Source organism: Quercus lobata, chromosome 6 (genome assembly GCF_001633185.2).
Source record: "Quercus lobata isolate SW786 chromosome 6, ValleyOak3.0 Primary Assembly, whole genome shotgun sequence".
NCBI classification, from domain to species: Eukaryota; Viridiplantae; Streptophyta; class Magnoliopsida; order Fagales; family Fagaceae; genus Quercus; species Quercus lobata.
The window spans coordinates 6222712-6245814 of NC_044909.1; the positions used below are offsets into that span (position 1 = coordinate 6222712).

Here is a 23103-nt window from a genome sequence, read left to right on the forward strand (position 1 = left end):
CTAGGTGTTCGACTGCCTAGTGCCATGTGCTCCATGTTTGAAAGAGCCTTGCTCGGATTCTAATTGGTGTACAAAGAATTTTACTCATAGGATGAAGCAAGGTTTCCTTGTAGATATCGGTCTTATGCCGAAAATTGCTTGGATTGAACGCTTGCCTTAGGGGGTTGTTGAAAGACCCATTTGTCTTTCCCCTTTCACTCCTCATTTGAAATGTATCAATTTTATGATTAAAAATTTAAATTAAATACAATAAACTTAAGAATATATTTACTATTTAATTTGTGTCTTGATTCCAATACATCCTCTAATACCTCAGCCGAAGATACGGTTGTTTCACAAAAAAAAGAAGAAAAAGATATGGTTTTTAAAATGCGTGCCATTAGCCCATGAGCCTGTTATCCCACACACAAACCCAAAATGTGGGTGACAGTTTATCCCAAGAGGTAAGAATTGACCTTCAATCAACTTCAAAGTACACGAGTAACCCAACCGATTTCTTACACGTCCATAGCTTCATTCATATATGCAATTGGCCTTAACATATAATAGCACTTCTCCAAAGTAAAGCCACCAATGGTTTCTTATCGAGTGAAGGGCAAATGCGCCTAGGGATGGGGCCAGGACTTTGAGTTAAGAAGAGCGACTCTGACCTTTACCTCAATAGCTTCTTAGTCATTGAGGTTTTTTTTTTTTTTTTTTTTTTTTTTTTGAGTTTTTGATGTGTGCGCCTGTTGGGTAAATGCAAAATTATTTTATTTAAAATTTTTTAAAGGGACAATTGTTTGTTTGAGTAAAGTTGGTTAATTGGACTTCATTTTTTTTAGCTTTGCTATTGGTGATTTTTGTTGTTGCACAAATGTTTTTGGGCTAGTATATGTTGTTTTAAATTTTAGATCTATAAATTTTTTAATGGCCTTTAAAATGAGGAAAGTGCTAGAGGTATATTGTTGATATAGCGAGTGATTATTGGTAAGTAAAAAAGTGATGTAAGTGATAGGCTCATATACAAAACAATAAGAATTTGTACCTCAACAGTATATAAAAAGGGAAATGCTAACGAGTGCTCTTAGGGCACTGGTTAATAATCCATATAAAGAAAGTTTTTATAGGAAATGAAAAAAAAGTAATTAATATTTTGACAGCTTTTTTCATTTTACATAAAAGTGGTATTAAAACTTTCCTAAAGTGGCTTATTAATGAGTGTCCTAAGGGCACTTGTTAGCATAACCCATATAAAAATGTTGTAAATGAGTTTGTAACTGTAATATTACTCTAAAAAGAATAAAAAATATTGTTAAAGGAGTAAAATGTAATTTTATAGAACAAAATTACTAAATTTAATGCATATATATATATATATACTAATATATATATATATATATATATTTTTTATAAAAATTTAGGGGGGTCCATTGCCCCCTGGTCAATTAATGCCTCCGTCCCTGAATGGGCTAGTGTCTATATGTGGGTACTCACAAAAACCATTATTTGAAATTTTAGTTAACCATAATTTCGTCCACTCATGTCACTCTTCTTAGCTCTTGTCTCAGACTTATTACAAAAATACAAAAAAAAGAAACACCAACCGCTATTTTTTTTGGTTTTAGAGAATCAAAGAGGCTCTCTGGACCTCGAGATTCATCAAGGCCAATTGAATATCTCAAAAATAGATAAGAGTTCTCTTTGCAACTTCAGGTACGTATAAATTTGATTACTATTCTAACAATTTGACAACCAAATAACCTTGAAATCTTTTTCTTTCTTTGTTGTCAATCAATGAGTTCTTGTATATACTCTTACATGCAAAACTATAGCATGTCGATGTGTTATATATTACTTTAACCTATAGTCTATCATGTATCCATTACTTCAAGATTAGTAGTGAGGTTTCTGCAGTTCTGCTATTATATTATTTGAAGTTACTAGAACGATCACAAGGAAAAATTGTAAAGAAAGAAGAAAAATAAACATTTGTTGAGGCAAAACAAAAACAGACCCTGGTGTTCTTTTTATTCATTGGTGGGATGAATGAAATTCTATGTAATCTTTCTTATATTTCATATGTCTTCACACGTTGAACTTTCTTGCTCTATGGTTTTTGTTTCAACAATAAGAACATCATAAATCCAATCCAATTCATTTAGCCTAATATTTTGACTTGTTTAGCAGTGGATATTGGGCACAAAAAATGTCATCAACAATGGAAGGTATGCTGGTAAGGACAACTGCACCAGGAATTTGCAACGAAAGACTATTCAAGGGAAAGTGTGTGGATCAAATTCAAGTTCTCAAAGAAAACCTTCGAGTTGGGAGTGCACGCTATCACAACTCAGGGAACATCATTGTAAATGGGCTCAACAATGCCAAGCCCAAGAGTTATGAACCGTCGATTCGTGGTCAAACCCGAGCTCAAGCCATTTACACACCGGTGTCTGACCCTACTCCAACTACCCAAAAGGTAAGGGAACTATTCCTTGCACATGGTGTGGGTCCTTTGTTCACCATTTGTTGCCTACATGGGATTTGAAGTAGGGCCTAGGCTATCCCAAAATACCACTTGTTCAACCTATGGCTCAGCGGTCCAAAAGTGAGGGGAGCTGGACATGGGTTGACATTAACGCCCAAAATAGCTATTTTTTAGCCAATGGCCTAGTTCGAACAGAGCCCAAGTCCAATATTGGCATTTACAATTTTACATTAAACTAAAGCTATTATAGTCATCATGTTAACTGATTCAGTTTTTGTACTACCACAAACTTTTACAACAACTTGGTGGAGGTGAGCAGTGTACAACCACTTTCACAAAGACCTGCGACTTCTTATTCATGAATTACACGACTTATGAGTTGTAGCATACAAATTGTGTTCCTAGAGTTTCTCTAACCAGTAAAGTTTTAATGTCCTCTAGAGTTTAACTCTAAAAATGTTAATAATTTACTGCTAAATTAAACTTGAGAATTTTTTTCATGTGATCTATATTTAAACAAATATTAACTATTGAAATAATAATATCTTTTGTAAGAAATATGGACCTACGAAAAACATTTTGAGACATGAAAAACAATTGTGTAATTCTTTTTCTTTTCAACATTTATTGAAAATGATGAAAGAATGACTTGCATAAGTTGAGTGATGTTGAGGATACTATAAATTTTACCACATAAGCTTTATAGACTAATGTGCCACTAATCACCAAAAAAATAATTAAACTATTTAATTATTAAGTTGTTGAAATTACACAAACCACATTATTTGTCATGTCAATTTATAAGTATTTTGTAATAAAATTAGTAATAGCTTTAGTATTTTCCTAGTAAGTCATATGAATTAGTTTGGTAAAGGAATTGCTAAGACGAAAATATTCTTTATGTTTGGAATGGAGGGACATAGAGAGGAGAGAAGGAGGGTGGTTGGTTTATGGAATGCTGAGAATAAAATGTTTTTGCCTGTTATGTTTGTAGCTCTGGGAGGTGGTGGAAGCCTCATCCTTTAAACATATGGTTTAAGGTTTATCATAGACTAGCTAGAATCTAAGTCCCAACATTTTTTTTTTTTTTTTTTTTTTTTTTTTGCAATTGGCATATATATAGTTTTTTAACAGAGTTGGTTTTATGATGGAAAATAAGATTAAAGTGTGTAATGGTGGACATAAGGCCTCTTTACTCTAAGTACTTCACATTGTGTCTTCCATTAAATTGTATGAGCAAATTGGTTGCTAATTGTGTTAGTGTCGCATCAATTATGGTGAGGTCACCAAATTAATGTTATATAGTACAAGCATTTTTTTTATTGGATAATTCATTTCTTGGTTTTCCTCACAAGAAAGACTAAGCAGAGTCACTGAGCTACAGGGATCTTCAAGCACTTGTTACATCAAGTGTTGCAAGCCTGATATTAGTCTTTCGTTTGGTTTACACAGCGAGTGTTTACTTTTGGCAAAGGAAGGAGTGAAGGCAACAAGGGCATGAAGACTTTGGTAAGCTTTATTTATCTTTCTAATCTACATGCACATGAACCACATCTTATGGTTACTTCTTTAGAATCTGTTGTGATCCAAGTTGATGGAGTATTTGGACGTCTAGGAAAAATTGAATGGATATATTGAATGTTTATGCATGTGTGTGTGATTGTAGTTGGGAGGGAAGGGAGCAAACCTTGCAGAAATGGCAAGCATTGGGTTATCTGTACCGCCAGGACTTACCATATCAACAGAAGCATGCCAAGAATATCAGCTGAATGGAAAGAAGTTGCCTGAAGGTTTATGGGAGGAGATATTGGAAGGTTTGGAGACTGTGGAGAAGGACATGGGAGCGTTCCTTGGTGATCCTTCTAAGCCCCTTCTTCTCTCTGTCCGCTCTGGTGCAGCGGTAAGCTTTTGCTGCATGAATATATAGTAGCTACATATTGTTTATCTATAAGAGTAATGTTAATAAGGACACAATATTTTTCACAACTGTTGACATGACTTGTGATTGGAGCAATATCACTTTCGCTCCAATAATAAAAGAAAATCAACTAATTTGCCTCCTACTTATGTAATATGTAGATTTCCATGCCTGGCATGATGGACACTGTCCTCAACCTCGGGCTTAATGATGAGGTAGTTGCAGGTTTGGCATCAAAAAGTGGAGAGCGCTTTGCTTATGACTCGTACAGACGTTTTCTAGACATGTTTGGAGATGTTGTAAGTGCTTCTTCTAGATGTCGCTTGTTATGCTAACTAGTTTTCATCTATAATAAAAATGCTTCTTCTAGATGTCGCTTGTTATGCTTAGTAGTGTTCATTTATAGTAAAATGTTGTAAGTGCTTCTTCTAGATGTTGCTTGTTATACTAACTAGTCTTTCACTATTTGTTAGGTACTGAAACATTAAAATTACCAAACTAAAATGCACCTTCTAAACTGCTTGAATCTGTTAATTGTGTATGTGCTTATTTTTCCTTTTATTCTAAATGGAGTAAATATATCATGCTGTCATCTTTTCTTGTTGCTATGTTTATTGAAAACCTTGTCATCTTTAATTGGAGGTATTGGGAATTCCACACACATTATTTGAGGAAAAGTTAGAAATGTTGAAGAATGCAAAAGGAGTCAAACTTGACACTGGACTAACATCCTCTGACCTCAAAGAGCTGGTGGAACAGTACAAGAATGTTTACCTTGAAACCAAGGGTGAAAAGTTTCCTTCAGGTACCAAGTATGCACCAAAAACTTATTTATATTTCCATCTTTTCTTAGAAAAATCTTTTTGTTGGCTAATAAAGAATGCATAAGAAAATTTGGAAAAGACTATTTGTATATTTCTTTCCCTTCAACCCATCCCCTTTTGCTTGTATCTATCTACAGATCCCAAACAGCAATTACTGTTGGCTGTTAAAGCTGTTTTTGATTCTTGGGATAGCTCAAGGGCCATTAAATACCGGAGCATCAATCAGATAACTGGTTTGAAGGGAACTGCAGTAAACATTCAATGCATGGTGTTCGGGAACATGGGAAATACTTCAGGGACAGGTGTTCTATTTACTAGAAATCCTAGCACTGGTGAGAAGAAGCTCTATGGGGAGTTTCTAATCAATGCTCAGGTTTTTATGCCAGTCCCATCTTGAGCTTACTTTAAGACTTAACTTCTATATTAATGTACATATCAGTAGAGGTTATCTTAGTATTGATTTTATGAGTGTAGCTGAAGAATGGCTTTGAATAGGGAGAAGATGTGGTTGCTGGAATTAGGACACCAGAAGACTTGGACACCATGAAAAGTTGCATGCCTGAAGCTTACAAGGAGCTTGTGGAGAACTGCGAAATTCTAGAGCGACATTACAAAGATATGATGGTAAAACTTAAAAGTTCTCATTTGTTAGGAAGATGATTTTAATTGTCAGTATTACTTTCTTTACCTTTTTGATTTCTGAGATTATAATGGTCTTCATGTTCTCAAAGCCTGAAGTACAAGTCAGTCATATCTTGGCAACATTTAACAATAATATGATTTCTATTATAATTTAGTAACATACTGGGATGGGGTATTTTCTGATAAATACAGGACATTGAATTCACCGTCCAAGAAAATAGGTTGTGGATGTTGCAATGCCGTTCTGGAAAGCGTACTGGTAAAGGTGCAGTAAAGATAGCTGTAGACATGGCAAATGAAGGGCTTGTTGATATGCGCTCTGCAATTAAGATGGTGGAGCCACAACATCTTGACCAACTTCTTCATCCACAGGTATATATATGTCGACAGTGGTCTAATAGCAAATATATCTGCATATAGATTGGCATTTTCATCTTAACATCAAATTAAAAATCATGGGTCAAACTGAAATCAATATTAATTAATTGCCATTTAAGGAACTTAAAATGAACTTTGATGCAAAGTATAGGCTAATGGCTGAATGTATATGCAGAATCATTAACATGGGCCTGTATATTCAGTATATCTCAATCAATATATTTAATTAAGCTAGCTTGTCATGTCTTTTATATCTGGTGTTCCTATGTTTGTTCTTTGCACACAAAAAAATTCTTGATAATCATTTTTATTTTTCTCTATGATGAAGATCCCTACATCTGCTCTAACAATGCACTGTAGACATTTGTATGCATACAACTACATATGATGACATTTATGTGATAATGTAAAGGTCTTCCTAACTTCATTGGAATGTTGCTGGACTAGTTTGAGGATCCGACTGCTTATAAAGACAAAGTGGTTGCCAAGGGCTTGCCAGCATCTCCAGGGGCTGCAGTGGGGCAGATTGTGTTTGGAGCTGATGATGCTGAAGCATGGCATGCACAAGGAAAGAGTGCCATCTTGGTATGCTCAAACTAATACCCTTTTTCACAATTCCTTTTCTTTCATAGAGCTGTTAGTTTATTTTGAGCTACATAAAGAGAAATTTCCCGTGTTGGACAAAAAATGCAGCTTATGGTTATGGCTTGATATTACTGATGGAATAGATTTAGTTATAATTCTAATGGCATTGCAGTTTGCTCACTGATGCCATTTATTGTAACACGAGTACAAACACACTCTTTGTATTAAAACATGTACGCTTAGTTAGGATCAGGGGCGTAGCCAGGAATTTTTACATGGGGGGCTGATTCGAACTATGAAGGTTGAAATTGACGACGATGAGTATCATCGTTGTATGGATAGTCTATATTTTTAGGTTGATATGGACTTTTTTTGAGATAAGCTCATTGGATTTCATCTTGTTTGTTGATAGAGAATTCACATATTTGTTTATGTGATATTGGATCACGATCTATTTCTTTAGATTGAATTCTTGAACATTTGGAGGGGTCAGGGTGTTCATCAGGCATTGAAGTATCAACATTTATTTCTACAGCCACAGGTGTTCTAATTTTTGAATTGCTAACATCTTTTTTCTTAAAGAATGCATCAATTGTTTTTCGTTTGCTTATAATTCTTTTAGCTTTAAGAATATGACTCAAAAATGAACCTGAAAAGAAGTTTAAAAAATAAAATTTTAATTAGAAATTTTTACTTAGTTATATGGATGTTATTCATACTCAAGAAAAAACAAAATTTCCACTATTATTTAAACATACAATCCATTTTTAATACGACTTTAATTAATAATAAGCTCTCAAACAAAAACAAAAATTAAACACACAAGTATTGATACACAACATAAACCAAACAATTTAACAACACCCACAGCCACGTCCACAGCCATATGATATCTAACTAATCAAAAATAGGTAATAAATCAAAACAATTTTACCTTAGAAACTTTGTCTTCACAAAGTGCAAAGATGGGTCACCCGTGTGGCAATGCCTACTGCCTCTGCCTGACTGCCTCCAACTTTAGATCTTTCCTTCAAGACTCATCACAAACAATCTCCCCATGCCTTCAATCATGTATTTTTCTAAAAATCTATGAAAATATAAAGAGCATGTGAATATTTAGGTGTAGATAGTTGAGAAAATAAAAAAAAAACACTAAAAAGAGATGAATGTCTAATGCTTAAGAAAGAGAAGAAAACTCACCAGTCACCAAGTTCCAAAACTAAAGCTGATGAAGAAAGAAAAAATTGGTCATGATTTTTTTTTTTTTTTCCAAACTGTGAGTACAGAGGACTGGAGTTTTGGGGGTTGGTAGGTAGGCAACGATACTAGTGGAAATGAAAGTGTATCAAAGAAGACAAAATAAAAGAATAAGAAGTAAAGAAAGGGATTCCGTGGGTCAGTGGGTAGATTTTTTGAGATGAAGAGAAAGTGAAGTTTTGTTTTTTGTGTTTGGACTTGAGCGGACCAACTTGTTTTGTTTGGAGTGTATAAGATGATAAGGCTTAAAATTAAAGCCGGGTTTGGGAGAATATTTGAGCTGGGTTTGGGAGAATAGTTGAGAATAAGGGTCATCAAATAGCCCATGACCCATGGACTGGCCCAGTAGCCCGCTAGCCCACCAGGCTAATGGGCGGCCCGGCCCGGTAATATTGAAGCCCGTGGGCAGCCCAGTAGCCCAATGGGACAGGCTATGGGTTGGTTTCTTTACCCATGGGCGCCCGGTGGGCCGGCCCGTTAGCCTAGCCCATTAGCCCAGCCCCTTAGTCCGACCCGTTGTCCAAAATTTATAACAAAATAATTTGGGGGGTAGGTGGGTGAGGGATTGAACTTTAGACATTATAAAAACTTTAAGACCACACACCTAACCACTAAATACTTGGAATGATTGTGATACAATATGCATAATAAATATATATATTTTGGTATTAGTCTAGTAACTTTGATTTTTAAAACAAAGTTACTAAGATAACTATTGCCCTACCTCTGTGCCTTTGGAAAGAAAGTCATTTTTTCCTTTGATAAATTCCAATTCTTTCCTTACAAGTTACAATCATAGTAGAAATTTCTTTAAAAAAAAAAAGGCTTACCGTTGGTTGGAAAATTTTTTTTCCTTAATGAGTTGATATTTGATTCTTCATATATTTTCTTAAAGAATTGATATTTTATTCCTCAAATATTTCCTTTAAGAATTGATATTTGATTCTTCAAATATTTAAATATTTGAAGAATCAAATATTGTTCAAACGGTAAGCATTCTTAAAGGAAATTTCCCTTAAAAATTCTTAAATATTTCCTTTAAGAATTGATATTTGATTCTTCAAATATTTAAATATTTGAAGAATCAAATATTGTTCAACCTAGTTGGGATGTACACATTTTGTAGTGATGCAACTATTTTCAATCTAATATATTCATGAAAATTTCAATGTACTTATTTATTTTTATCAATACAAGTTAATTAATCCTATTTTAGTACCTTTTTAAGAGGTATGTCTTAGTATTTTTTTTAATAGAATCTTTTTAGTAGATTTAATTGTTCAATTTGATAGTTTGTAATAATATATAATTATAATTATTTTGGTTAAATTTTTATAACCCCATTGAAGACCTGTTAAAAATGCCCATGGGTAGCCCATTAAACCCATCTCACTAGCCCAGCCCGCTAAAGCCCAAGTGGGCATTGCCCATGGGTAGGGCCATGGGCTAGGTTTTTCCATCCAGCCCGGCCCGACCCAGCCCATTGACTAGTCAACAGCCCATTAAGCCCAGCCCATTAGACCCATGGGCCAAGTAAAAGCGGGCCGGGTCGGCCCGGCCCGACCCATTGACGAGGCCTAGTTGAGAATGGGCCATGGGGGGTCGGCTGTCCAATATTGGGGAGCTCAATTTTTTTTTCTACCTACTCTAATGGAAAAAAATTTTTTTTGCAGGGGCCGGGGCCCCCCAAGCCACTGTGTGGCTCCGCCCCTGGTTAGGATATAGCTGCATGTCAGATTATTGAACATTATGATATTAGGTTGAACAAATTTCATTATACAGGAAACATATTTATTTATGACTTTGGTCACTCCACTCACAACATCTTATTTCATATGCATTTCGACTTATTATTCCCGTTTCATTGATTAGAACTGAAGTTTTCTATGATTTTGTGTAATTGAAGGTAAGGACAGAGACCAGCCCTGAGGATGTGGGGGGTATGCATGCAGCTGTTGGTATCTTAACAGCTAGAGGTGGCATGACATCTCATGCAGCTGTTGTAGCGCGTGGGTGGGGAAAGTGTTGTGTTTCCGGCTGTTCTGAAATCCGTGTAAATGACAATGAGAAGGTAAAATTCTAAAAATTTGATCTCCTATGCATTATAGCTGCTTCAGAATAAGAGGGAATATAATAAATAGGTTTTGTTTATAAACAATGCAGTTTGTTGTGATTGGGGATATGGTGATTAAGGAAGGAGAATGGCTCTCACTCAATGGGTCAACAGGTGAAGTGATATTGGGAAAACAACCACTCTCTCCACCCGCTTTAAGTGGCGACTTGGAGATCTTTATGTCTTGGGCTGATAAGATAAGGCAACTCAAGGTGCTACATTTCTGTTAACTGCTGTAAGTGCTTGTATTGTTAGTAGTGGGAAATTATAAAATCTGATTTAGTGGTATGGTGCTGTAACAGGTCATGGCAAATGCTGACACACCTGAAGATGCACTAACAGCAAGAAACAATGGTGCCCAAGGGATTGGCCTTTGCAGGACAGAGCACATGGTAACTGTTTCTCTTACTTCACTGTCATCTGCCTCATCATAACATGTAAAAGAAACAATTTTCCCAGATATTTATAGCTTGTACGTGAGACAATTATATAGCTTGTACTACAGTAGTAGGGAGTACAATATACATGTGCGTGCGCAAATTTTCTTAAGCAATTGTTGAAACAAGGACATTTTAAATTTAAGACATTCCCTTTTTTGTTATTACAATGTTGTATCCATGTAAATCCCCAACTTCTATCCAATTGCAAGGTAGAGCTAGGAACCTAATCAAGTTCTTCTCTTGATTTCAAACATCCCTCATACTTCTTTTATAAATTTCTTCACAAATGTTTCATATGCATGAAGGTTAGTGTATATTGGTGTTAACTAAAAACAATAAATTAGCTTTACTTTCTAGATCATCTTTTATCTGGTCCAGTAAGGTTACAAATTTTATTTTTCTCATGCTTTGGGTTGTTTCAGTTCTTTGCTTCAGATGAAAGGATAAAGACTGTTAGGAAGATGATAATGGCAGTTACTCCTGAACAAAGGAAGGTAGCTCTGGACTGTTTGTTACCTTATCAAAGATCTGACTTTGAAGGAATTTTCCGTGCAATGGATGGTACTTTCCTCTTCTTTTGTTTTGAAAATTTGAAAATTATGAAATATCTGCGTTGTGGAGCAACAAATTTGGTAAACTGCAATGACAATTACAATAGAGAGATATAGAAAACTTAGTACTGGAGTATTTTGGGCACTCAGTTTACATTTAAGTCTTTATATATATATATATATATATATTGAATCTGTAATTAACCAAGATTATATGGAATTTTCAGGCCTGCCAGTAACAATCCGACTGTTGGATCCTCCACTTCATGAATTTCTTCCAGAAGGTGACCTACAACAGATTGTAAGCGAACTAACTACAGAGACAGGAGTAAATGAAGATGAAGTTTTTTCAAGAATTGAAAAGTTATCAGAAGTAAATCCCATGCTTGGTTTCAGAGGCTGCAGGTTTGGTGACCCTTCTTATGGGCTTTTGTTTCAAAGATTGCTCAAATTTTGTTCTCATAGTAGTTGGCAACCAGTATAACTAGTGCTCCCTTAATTGCTAGTAGTATTATAAAAAATTATGTTTTCTGAATATAAAACTGATATAGAATCTTAGTTAAAAGCCAATAAAGATGTTATTAAACAGACACTACACTTTGGTGCCTCTTACATCATGTTGGGCTCCAACTCTCATCACTCTGAACTAAAACTGCATGTGATACATTGAGCACTGACTGCGTCTTCATCTTGGCCACATTTCAGAGTATTGATAATTCGACTGGCAACCCACAACTACCTCATTCCTTTTCTGACAATATAGAATTATTTGACTATCCTCGAGTTCATATTACATTGTTGTTAGGATGACTCTGAAATAGCTCTCAACACTAGTTTTCTTGAGCAACACATGTAAAGAATACAAGATATATACAAAAAACCATTTCATTGTTATTCACAAATAACTTTTTCTGTTGTCTCAACAGGCTAGGGATATCATATCCAGAACTCACTGAAATGCAGGCACGTGCAATCTTTCAGGCTGCTGTCTCAATGAGCAACCAAGGTGTTAAAGTTTTTCCTGAGATAATGATTCCCCTTGTTGGAACACCTCAGGCATGGTTCTGTCTCTTCTTTTGTCTTATTATTCATGTGCAATATTAGGTTCACTTATTATGCTTAGAATGAGAGAAAAAGATGCAACTAAATTTACATTCCTCATTCTAAACCATGTTTTCATTTCTTTATCTTGAATCTGTGTATGTCACTCAAAACAAGAAACCTCAGTGTGATTAAACTTCATGCAGTTTTAGATATGCTTTTCTACCAATTCTGATCTCATAATCATAAAAGTCAAAACTGATCAGAATTCTTACAGTTTAATATTTAAGGGAACAAACACCCAAAGTGCTTTTTCTGAGATAAGTTGACGTTGTGCTATGTCAGGAACTAGGACATCAAGTGAGTTTGATACGAAGTGTTGCTAAGAAGGTGTTCTCTGAGATGGGTTCCTCCTTGAACTATAAGGTGGGGACCATGATTGAAATCCCTAGAGCTGCTCTAGTTGCAGATGAGGTATGCTAAGTTTAAATGTTCCTTTCAGGTTTCTATAAATACTTTTTAAGCCATAGGGAAGTCTTTATGAGGAAAGACATTATTTTTTACTGTCTCTCTTTGAAGCTTGGCAAACCATTATAAATTTCAACCTAGATAAAGGAATGTAATATTCATTACTGCTAATAATGCCTTGCATCCTGTAATGCATGATTTACAGATTGCAAAGGAAGCAGAGTTCTTCTCCTTTGGAACCAATGATCTCACACAGATGACCTTTGGTTACAGTAGAGACGATGTTGGCAAGTTTCTCCCTATTTACCTAGCCCAAGGCATTCTACAGAATGATCCATTTGAGGTTAGTCTTTTTTAATTATCTTGACACAAGTCCATGGGCTTCTTGGGAAGATGGATTATGCTAAGAGAAACAGAAGAGTTCATACTTAGGGGAATGGAGACAAATAGGAACTGATTTCTTCTATTCCAATTTTGTTGCTTGCAGGTACTTGATCAAAGAGGTGTTGGTCAACTCATCAAGATTGCCACAGAAAGGGGTCGTGCAGCTAGGCCTAGCTTAAAGGTATTATAAGGTGCACTTGTACTGTTGAAATATGTAGAAATGTTCCTGTCTATGGAGAGTTGATAGGACATTTGGGTTTATCAGAGAAAGATAGCAATTCATGATTGTGACAAAAATGATGTTCAAATCACATTAAAGTGACCAGACCAAGCAATGCATAGCTTCAATTAGCCATTTATGACAATATTCGAGCTGTCTGCAGATTGAACTTCATGCATTTTATGATGGCTGGCATGTCATTCTGTCAAGATGATGGGGCTGCATTTTGCAGCATTCATCACTCATAAATAATGAAATGTTTTCATGGTGCCCCATCTATGATCAAGTTGGAACATGATATAAATTCTCAAATTCTTTCATATATCCCATGCTGGCAGCTCTGCTAATAGCTTATTGTAATGTAGGGGCATTTTTCATTATTTTTCTTGACTTGAGATATGATGGTGATAAAACAGGTTGGAATATGTGGAGAGCAAGGTGGGGATCCTTCTTCCATTGCCTTCTTTGCAGAGGCTGGACTGGACTATGTTTCATGTTCTCCATTCAGGTTGGCCTGTCTTGGCACTTAGAATTTTCCTATACTTATACTACTTTCATAATTGGAACAAAATCCTGATTTAAATTTTATCAACAGGGTTCCTATTGCTAGGCTCGCAGCTGCTCAAGTTGCTGTCTGAGAGGATTAACTACTTCAACACATTGCTTGACCTTGTGTAGTAATTGCAGTTGAATATGCATATAACATATACAGAAACATTGAATAATTACATTGGTGTAGAAGACAAAGGCAAGGAGAAAGGGAATGCTATCAACATTATACAAGTGAAAAAGAATGGACAAGTCGTCCTATGGAGAAGAGGGGATCAGTATTTATGGTTGATAGGAAATCCTCTGTGAATAATAATTCTGCTGTTTAGAGTTTTAAAAATAAATTAATTTGTACATTCAAAAGAAATATGTAACTGTAAACAACTCGAACTGAGGGGGAAAAAGAAGAAGCTAAACAAGTCATAATTTGGGTACAAGTTACATCAGCACATTTTGCAGGGCTGTACCATGTATATATAATGCTTGGATCTCTTGTAACTCAACCAAATATATTATAGCTTGCTTCTCTATTGCACATACATGGAACAATGGTAGAACTTTAGATTGTAGAATGAAATTCAATCCTGACTAAGAATGAAAGGACTTTGTTGCTTTTTGTACATTGGAAGAATGAGATGTTTGGCTTAAAAGTGAGAAGAGAGGAAAGGGAAGAATGATGACAATTTATTTATAGTTTTGTTTTATTTGGTCTGAATATTTTTCTTCAAAATAGATGAAATAATTTTATTTTCTTTTTATCTTTTCCACATAATAAAATATAGGAAAATAATTTTAGTTATGATCTTATGGATAATCTTAGAATGTGAGAAATGTTGGGAAAACTACCCACTTTTTGGTGAGAGAAAAGTCTCAACCAATATTGTCAACAAAGTGTTACCAACACAAATGTAATAGAAGTTGCCCCCATCAAATACCCAATGATAAGCTAGCAAGATATGTAACTTGGAATCCAAGAGAAAAAGCATCAAACATATATAAGACATATAAAATATACACAAGATTTACATTACTAAGCTTAGACCCACAGATTAAGCTCTTAATAATCCATTATAATTAACATGTTACAATAGCTTTCAACTCAAGTTTTGTAACACAAAACTTGAGCTTACATAACAAACTTGAAGAAATATAAGATTACCTCAAGGAGCTTTACAAAATCCAACTTCACCAAAATGAAATATTTCAAACAACATATTGAAAGAAAATTCGGTCCACTTTGGTCCTATTCGGTCTACTTTGATCCTATACAGTCTTATATGGTCCACTTTGATCTTTTCGGTCCATTGTGTTCACTTTAGTTCTATTCAATCCATTCAGTCAAATTTAGTCTTATTCCGTTCATTTAGTTCTATTCAGTTCAATTTAGCCCACTTCAATCTATTCGATTTGGTCCATTTCAGCCAACCGTTTGTTATGTCTTTCTTGATGTCGTGAATGTCTATCGATTGTTCTTAACTTCTTATGAAAATAAATTTTATGATAGAAACATAAGTAGTGTGCCTTTGCTAAATATTCAGTGAGCACCCCCTCAAAAAAAAAAAAAAAATTCAGTGAGCGACAAATTAAACAGGCTATATAAGCAGTGCATTAGCTAATTTTTTCTAAGCAAAAATAGAGCCAGCTAATTTTATTTTAAAATTCGACTTTACCCCCCAAACAAAAAGACTCTCTTTAAAAAAGAGAAAAAATAAAATTCGTCAAAGAAGAACGACGTCGTTCATTGTTTTTGTGTCTCTCGTACTTTGCTCTTGTGCTGCTTAAAATGGTCGGCCGCCACAACTGAATTCTCTTCCCGAATCCCATAAACCATAAAAACCGCCAAAACCCCCAAAACCCCATTTCTCTTTCACAAAATGAGCGTGGAGTGCTACGTAGTGGTGCACAACATAGCAAAACGACACAACGTTGGCACACTGGCCCGGAGCGCCACCGCCTTCGGCGTCTCCGAGCTCATTCTAGTTGGCCGCAGAGACTTTAACGCCTTTGGAAGCCACGGCTCCACCTCCCACGTCAGCTTCCGCCACTTCCACTCTCTCTCTGATGCTCGCCAATTCCTCAAGGTACGAGAATTTTGTGGGTGTGTTTGCTTTTTTTTTTTTTTTTTACGAAGTCTTTGTCTTTTTGGTTGTTTTGGGTTTGGAATGTGAAATCTTGAAGTGGGTATTTGTGTTTCAGGACAAAGATTGTGATATTTGTGGGGTCGAGATTACAGACACTGCTGTGGCTGTCAATCAGCACCCTTTCAAGAAAAGCACAGCTTTTCTACTCGGAAATGAGGTATGGGGTTTTGAATTTTTGCTGGTTTATAGATGTTTATTGTGACTTTCCTTGATCTTTTGGTTATTTAAAATTTTGGGTTATTTTTCAATTAGTTTGTCTGGTGTTTCTTGGTGGAATTTCCTTTTAAGTATGGAAGTCTGAATTTGTATGCTTTATCATTTCAGTTTTCAATGTGCTAAGTTTATTATATTGCTTAGTAATCATAGGCTTAAGAGGAATAATACAATATGTGCTTGCAAGTTGCAATCTAAGCATTAGTGATGCCTAGATATGTCTCTTTTGCTGGGATATCTATTCTAATGTATGGAAGTGGTCCTTTTGAATATTTGGGGGAATAATTTTTTTTTTTTTACTTTTTTTTTTTTTTGATGAGTAAGAAAAATTTTATTTGAAAAAAGACTACTTCATGTGAAAAGATCACAAAGCAGCAATGATGTACAAATAAAAGCAAAACAAATACACAACTATGAACAAGAAGAAGCAAATAAATTAGCGTCGGAAGGGAATCACTAGATGTGAGCCCCCAAGCCTGAGACCAATCAAATAGAGAGCCCATTAACAAGGCAAGGAGCTGATTCCCCAAACTCTCCACATCTTCAAATTTGCGATTATTACACTCCATCCTAATGCATCACATCAAACACAACAGTGTCAAATTCCAAATTTCAGACGAGTGCTTCCCCAACCAATTCCTCCATCCAAATAGCAGATCCATAACCCTTCCTAGTAAAACCAATGAGACTCCAAATGTTCTAAAGACAAAACTCCACAAAAGACAAGCCTTCTTGCAGTTTGGATGAATCAAATTTTAGCATTGAAAGGTGGGGTTGGGCTTTTGAGTTCAGTTTGTTACCCATGGTACCAAGAAGGTGATAAGTTAGGAATGCCACTGAGGGCTTCCTAGGCATTTTACTTTACAGCATTGCAATAAAGCTCACTGGAGGAAGAAACTGCAGTTTAGTTTGAGATCATTTCGGTATTCATAATTTTTAGGCTATTTTTGTGATGATTCTTTGTTTTTACTTTGTAGGGAACAGGCCTTTCTGCCAAAGAATGTGAGATATGCGACTTTTTTGTTTATATCCCACAGTATGGTTGTGGTACTGCTTCTTTGAATGTCACAGTTGCAGCTTCTATTGTATTGCATCATTTTGGAGGTAATTTTATTGACAATCATCAAAGTACTTCATAAGTAAATTTCACCTTTTAGAGCATGCAGGCTTTCCACTTGTATGTACTCTTTCACAGTGTAAGGATGATAGATAATCAATGGACTTTTCCAAGAGTGTAGCTCAACTAGTTGGCACCTCCTAGTGTTTCCAACAGAGACATCCAGGGTTCTAATCCCCCCTCACCCCCAACTATTGAAATTATCAAAAAGATAACCAATGAGCTTTAGCTCAGATGGGAAAACCCCCCTTCTGTGTGCTTGCATGATAAACATGGAGGATTTTGTCCTTAAGACCCACAGAGTGTTTTTGTGAAAATTTTTCTTCCCGTTTTCATCCATTTTATTTTATTTTCTTGTTTTTACAGTTTTTGTTCATGCTTAACCTAAATGAATCATTGTGTTTTCCTTGCTTTCTTACTTGCTTGTTGACTTAGTTTTCTTAACAGGCAGTTGTAGTGGTCTATAGTAATTTGTGTGCCCCAGGCACATAGCATATGTACAGAGCCCCGGCCCATAGAATCAAATTCTAAACTAGTATAGTGTTGTTGGGTGGTTCTAATAAACAAACAAGGAAGATAGTTGCAACCATATGTTGAATAATCAATCTAGACATCCAGGGTTCAAATTTCCTCTCCCAACTTTTGAATTTACCCAAAAAAAAAAAAAATGAAAAACAGAAGAAGAGGGGGATGTTTAGTTAATGAAATTAATAAAAAGGTATGGCAGCTCTATTGGTGGTCCTTTAAGCATTTTTTTTAATTATTATATGGTATCCATTGTTCATTATGGGGATAAAGAGCTCTTCAAGATTCATGCGTAAAAGAATTCTATAAAAGATCATGCAAATTTTCGAAGTACTTGATACTTCTACAGCTAATGCTGAATACTCCTCTGGAGATCTGCAGACATGCTAATGTGTGTAGACCAACACTCATGTTAACTAAGACCATGAACCTGAATTAGCATAAATGCTTGTTCCCTTGCAATCTATAGGTAATCACAAGATCTTTAGTTTATATGACATTTCCATTTAAAATGAAGCTTTTGTGGAAAGCTTGCATCTCTCCCCTAATACGGTCAGTTTGTTTACTTTCTAACTGCATTTGTGTTCTGATTGGAAAGAAATTCAAGTTCCTAAAAGTAACAAAAAAATTTAACTAGAGAATTTACCTCACATAAAGTAGGAGAGAAAATCCTTTTGCATTCAGAGGAGGGCATCATATTCCAATCAAGTGAGCCAAAGCCCACTGTATGTGGTTCCTAAAATATAGTGTGGTAGTGACAACAATTTATGTTCCAGTTTATATTGGTTGGAAAAAAAAAAAAAAAAAAAAAAACCCTACGTTTCTTTTAAACAGAAATTGACCTAACTTCTCAAGCAAAGTTTTCTTCAGTTTGGGCAGGCTTCCCTGAGAGAACCCGTGAAGGGAGCAAGTTTGTTGTGGCTGAGAGACCTGTTCAACAGGTAAGACGAAGTTTCTGTGCAGAAACAGCTGATACCATCATTGAAGAGCGGAAATCTAGAAGGGAAAATGCTTCTAATGGTTTCTTTGATGAGAGTGGAGTTAACAATTCAGCCTCCAACCTTTTGGATGCTTTGTTTGGTGATGATTGATTGAAGGCAATTAGCCATGTGATATAATTGGCCTCAAGCATTGAGAATAGTATGGGTTGTGGGTTTTTATTGCCTCAAATGTTGAAAGAAGGAAACATACAGTTCTTACAAAAGCAATGACTTGATAAAAGTCCATTACGAGAGAAAATTGTTGCAAGGTAACTGATTGAGAGAAGCTTCATGTTGGAGGGATATGCTGCAAGTTACAGTGAGAATTTAATGCGATTAGTCAATTACCATTTGTGACTCAAGATATTAAATGAAAATTTTGTTTATTTTGCTTAATTAGCTCTCTATGTAAGTGCAGTAGTAAGGATAATATTTTCTGTTCTTTTGTTGGAGGGATATTCTATTTTTAAGAAATATCTGACCATTCAATCTACTATATTGTTGTTTAGTTTCACGTGTAGATGTTAAACATCTACATGTGATAAAACATCCTCAAAGATAAAACATCCTTAAAATAATTCTCCTGTACAATGTTTAATGCCATAAGAATAATAATAAAATCCTCAGTTTTACAAGATAATTTGTAACTATTGTCTTCTAAGAATTTCTACTCTAATAATCCCTCTAATGTATCTATAAGGGGAAATAAAGGAGATGAGATAACTCAATAAGTGGAATTCACTAACATTGGGATGTGGGAACAAACCTTTCTAATAAATAATTCTTACAACAAATTCATAACTTGTAACTCATCAATATTTTATCATCAAATATTTTATATATATAAAAAAATATATTTATATTGTGAGCCATCATAATATATATATCAATACTATCATATAAACAATTTCCTAAACTTTTCTCATGGTTAATGTTTATGCCCCGTTAACAAGGTTGTGCTGTCCCCCTTTTAGGACTACAACCTCCTTTTCATCCATTTTCTTAAGGATGACTTCTTTGGAATCTAAATGTGTACTCCCTTACTAAAGAACTTCCTTTTTGGATCCTCAATAGTATACTTTCTTGTTAAGGAGTTATCAAATGTGCACTATCCTTTTTTCTGGGACTGTCCCTTACTAAAGACTAGTTGTAGTATGATTGTTCCTTACTAAAGACTAAATACAATACTGAGCTTTTAATCACGACTTGCCATAGGTTTTTAAAACATATTCAATATAATCACCAAAATAAACCATTCATAATTCTAAAAAATATAAAGATATATTCACACATACAAGTTTTAAATAAATTCAAGTTGTCCTACAAGTTTTTCATAAAACGAATAGTCAATGTGCATACAAACATTTATAAAATATCAATTTATATATAGAATATTAACATATTTCTTGATATAAGAATAGTTTGATAATCAACACTATTTTGGGAAAACTCCCAAAATTAGTAAACACCACCTACCTCTTATTTGCAAAAATATGAAATCAACCACCCTTAGTCATACTAAATCAATAGAATTAGACCTAGTAACACCAAAAATAGGTTCATCAATACACGAATTTCCCACTTAAAATCAGTTTTCACACTTAAATAGTTTAATCTATCAATATTAAAGCCTATAGAGATGTTAGATTCTTTGTGCCACTCTGATTTCGGTACTGAGGTTGCCTTATAATTCAAACTATATGTAGGGCCTAGTTTTGCTCAAATTTCTTTTCCCTCTCTACTGCCCAATTTCATTCATAATTAGTGGACGTTTTCTTTGCTAATATAGAAAGACAATGGAAGCATTATTTTGATGTCATTGGAAAGTGTATAAAAAATATCTAGAGGATGTTTGGTACATGCACTTAACATGTGTGAAAATATGTGTGGGTAAAAAAGTATGTGAAAATACGTGTAATCAATATATTACTAAAAGTTAAAGTGTAGCATTTAATGTTGCTACTCTTATATTGAGTCACGTCAACAGCTATGTCATTATCAATTTTTTTATACAATTTTTTAACATTTAAAGTGAATTAAAAACTTTATTATATTACAATTATATTACAATCAAAATATCATATTTAATTTATCTTATTTTTAATTATTCTTATCTATTATTAAATTTTCAATTCCATTTTAACTTTTCATATCTCCACTACTCTCTACCTTAACTTTTTTCAACATTTCTCATTCCATTTCAACTTTTCATATCCCCACTACTCTCAATATTAATATTATTCTATCTTTTTATCTTCCTTTATTTTTGACTCTTCTTATTCTTATCCTCATGCTATAAAATTGTCACTCCCTCTTATTCCATGCATAATTTCTATTTTTCCACACACAAAAGCCCCCCCCCTCTCTCTCTCTCTCTCTATATATATATATTTATTTTCCTTCAATTTTTGGTATATATATATTTTTAATTTTAGTATAACAGGTTGACCATCAAAACATACTGATGCAGTATTGAAAGCTCTACCAAATGCATCGCAGAAATCAGTTTTAGACTACTAGAAGTCAGTTAGTTTGCTAAAATTGGAATTGACAGGTAATCCAGCTTGATATGATTTAGTTTTATATTTTATGTTGTTATCTTTTTTATTCACATTGGTTGTTAAATGTTATATTATTGCATTATAAAGATAGTATATAAAAATATAATATTATTTTATATAACTAAAATAATATGGTGTTTATTGCTATACATTTCATTTTTATTATTTTATTCTCATATTATTTTATTCAACATTTAAATTTAGCAACATCCTCCATATCATAATTATTTATATTTTGTCTCATTTTAAAAAAAATTAAACATATAATATTTTATTCAATAAATAAAAATTGTTCTTATAAAGTCTTCCCATGAAATGTTACAATGCATCAATGGAAAAATGAAATACAAAACAAATATCAATTTAGAAACACTCAATTTAAAAAAAAAAAGAATAAACAATTTTCTTATAAAGTATTCCCATAAGAAAAAGAGAATACAAAAAACATGCTATTTTAGAAACACTAAATTTATTATAATAATAATAATAATAATAATAATAATAATAATAATAATAATAATAATAATATCAAACCAAACATATCATAAAATAATAAACTAATAGTTATGGATGTACTAACTTCATGGCAGCAAAATGGAGTAAAATAAAAATAAAAATAAAAATAAATGTTACAATATGCATATTTAGTACATTAGAATTATCATCAAATTTGGGAAAACAATAGGATGTTAACAAAGAGGAAGAGAAAGAGATTAGTAAAAGAAATCAAATGTCGATCAATTAAATAAATTAATTAGTAACCGTTAATTAGAAAACAAAGAGACCGACGGTTAAAGGAGTAAAAAATTAATTAAAGATGGCCCTACGAATGTTATTATGAACTTTACAATGCAAATAAATAAATCATTAAATTCACTTAATTAAATCATATAATCAACAATTAAATAAAATCATACAAAATTTAAACTTGAAACTAATCAAACTCTAATCTAGAAAATCATATTTATTATCAAAACTAAAAGTAAAACGTTCTTCAGTAATAATAGAAATATATAAGAAATAAAGATGACAATTTTCAAAATTTTTTTTTGACATTTCATTTAACATTATTTATAAATAATAAAATATATAAAAAAGTCCTTAAATGCTTATATTCTTCACACACCATGACTTTTAAAATCTAATGAAAGGTTCGAAGAATTTAACTCTCATTTAATGCCTCTATTATGAAAATCAACAGCCAGTAAAATATGATAATATTAAGAAACATTATAAATGAGAACATGAAAAAACTAATTAGCTACTATTATTATGGAATAGATATCTTTTTTTTATGCATCTAAGAAAATGAACTGTATAGGGCTTACTTATTAAGGTATATATAAAGATTCATGTTAAAAAAATATGTAAAGGTTTTTTGAAAAAATAAAAGTAGATGTAAGGTTTTTATTAACTTAAAAGACAATGAAAAACCAATTTTTAATTACTACAACCGTTGCTACTCTATAAATCACACACAATACTATATTCAATATCTTAAACAACATAGTTAGGCCCTTTTGGATATACACCACCATATTCAACTTATAAATTACAACCCAAATCAATTATACAATTACACAATCAAAGCATGAACATGTAACATGTATTACCTTCTGAATTATTGCTTGGAATTTTCACAATTATTGAAAGAGAATCTCCAAATTTAATTTTTAGAAAACATCAAGACAAAGGAATCGGCGCAACCTCGTTGGAGCAAGAAGCTTGG

At 33.7% G+C, this 23103-nt stretch overlaps 2 protein-coding genes across 4 annotated transcripts; both read left to right on the plus strand.

The window, feature by feature from the left end:
* The first annotated feature begins 1532 nt into the window (after positions 1–1532).
* LOC115994731 (pyruvate, phosphate dikinase, chloroplastic-like) lies at positions 1533–14414 on the plus strand. 3 transcript variants are annotated; one of them, XM_031118961.1, is made up of 21 exons: positions 1533–1695; positions 2167–2458; positions 3920–3976; positions 4134–4367; positions 4547–4684; positions 5028–5190; positions 5347–5582; positions 5705–5833; positions 6044–6223; positions 6677–6814; positions 9978–10142; positions 10235–10396; positions 10487–10576; positions 11047–11185; positions 11403–11580; positions 12102–12231; positions 12562–12690; positions 12890–13027; positions 13172–13249; positions 13705–13796; positions 13884–14414. In XM_031118961.1, exons 2-21 carry the CDS (start codon positions 2189–2191, stop codon positions 13924–13926), a joined length of 2889 nt encoding a protein of 962 aa, XP_030974821.1. In that variant the 5' UTR covers positions 1533–1695; positions 2167–2188; the 3' UTR covers positions 13927–14414. The 3 variants fall into 3 exon arrangements, with proteins under 3 accessions (XP_030974821.1, XP_030974822.1, XP_030974823.1); XM_031118962.1 differs by having other exon boundaries at positions 2170–2458; XM_031118963.1 differs by lacking the exon at positions 1533–1695 and adding an exon at positions 1795–2040 and having other exon boundaries at positions 2170–2458.
* A 1108-nt stretch (positions 14415–15522) lies between these two features.
* LOC115993869 (putative TrmH family tRNA/rRNA methyltransferase) lies at positions 15523–19306 on the plus strand. Its single transcript, XM_031117849.1, has 4 exons — positions 15523–15918; positions 16034–16135; positions 17169–17295; positions 18704–19306. The coding sequence occupies exons 1-4, from the start codon at positions 15712–15714 to the stop codon at positions 18922–18924; spliced, it is 657 nt and encodes a 218-aa protein (XP_030973709.1). The 5' UTR covers positions 15523–15711; the 3' UTR covers positions 18925–19306.
* The last annotated feature ends 3797 nt before the right edge of the window (positions 19307–23103 follow it).

What these genes read in the sequence shown, in the direction of transcription:
- LOC115994731 (XM_031118961.1), top strand. Translation starts at nt 2,189, where the DNA reads ATGTCATCAACAATGGAAGGTATGCTGGTAAGGACAACTGCACCAGGA. An exon ending in GACATTACAAAGATATGATG is followed by an intron (nt 5,834 to 6,043) that starts GTAAAACTTAAA and finishes TGATAAATACAG; the next exon opens with GACATTGAATTCACCGTCCA. An exon ending in AATTTTCCGTGCAATGGATG is followed by an intron (nt 11,186 to 11,402) that starts GTACTTTCCTCT and finishes TGGAATTTTCAG; the next exon opens with GCCTGCCAGTAACAATCCGA.
- LOC115993869 (XM_031117849.1), top strand. Translation starts at nt 15,712, where the DNA reads ATGAGCGTGGAGTGCTACGTAGTGGTGCACAACATAGCAAAACGACAC. An exon ending in ATGCTCGCCAATTCCTCAAG is followed by an intron (nt 15,919 to 16,033) that starts GTACGAGAATTT and finishes TTTGTGTTTCAG; the next exon opens with GACAAAGATTGTGATATTTG. An exon ending in TGTATTGCATCATTTTGGAG is followed by an intron (nt 17,296 to 18,703) that starts GTAATTTTATTG and finishes AGTTTTCTTCAG; the next exon opens with TTTGGGCAGGCTTCCCTGAG.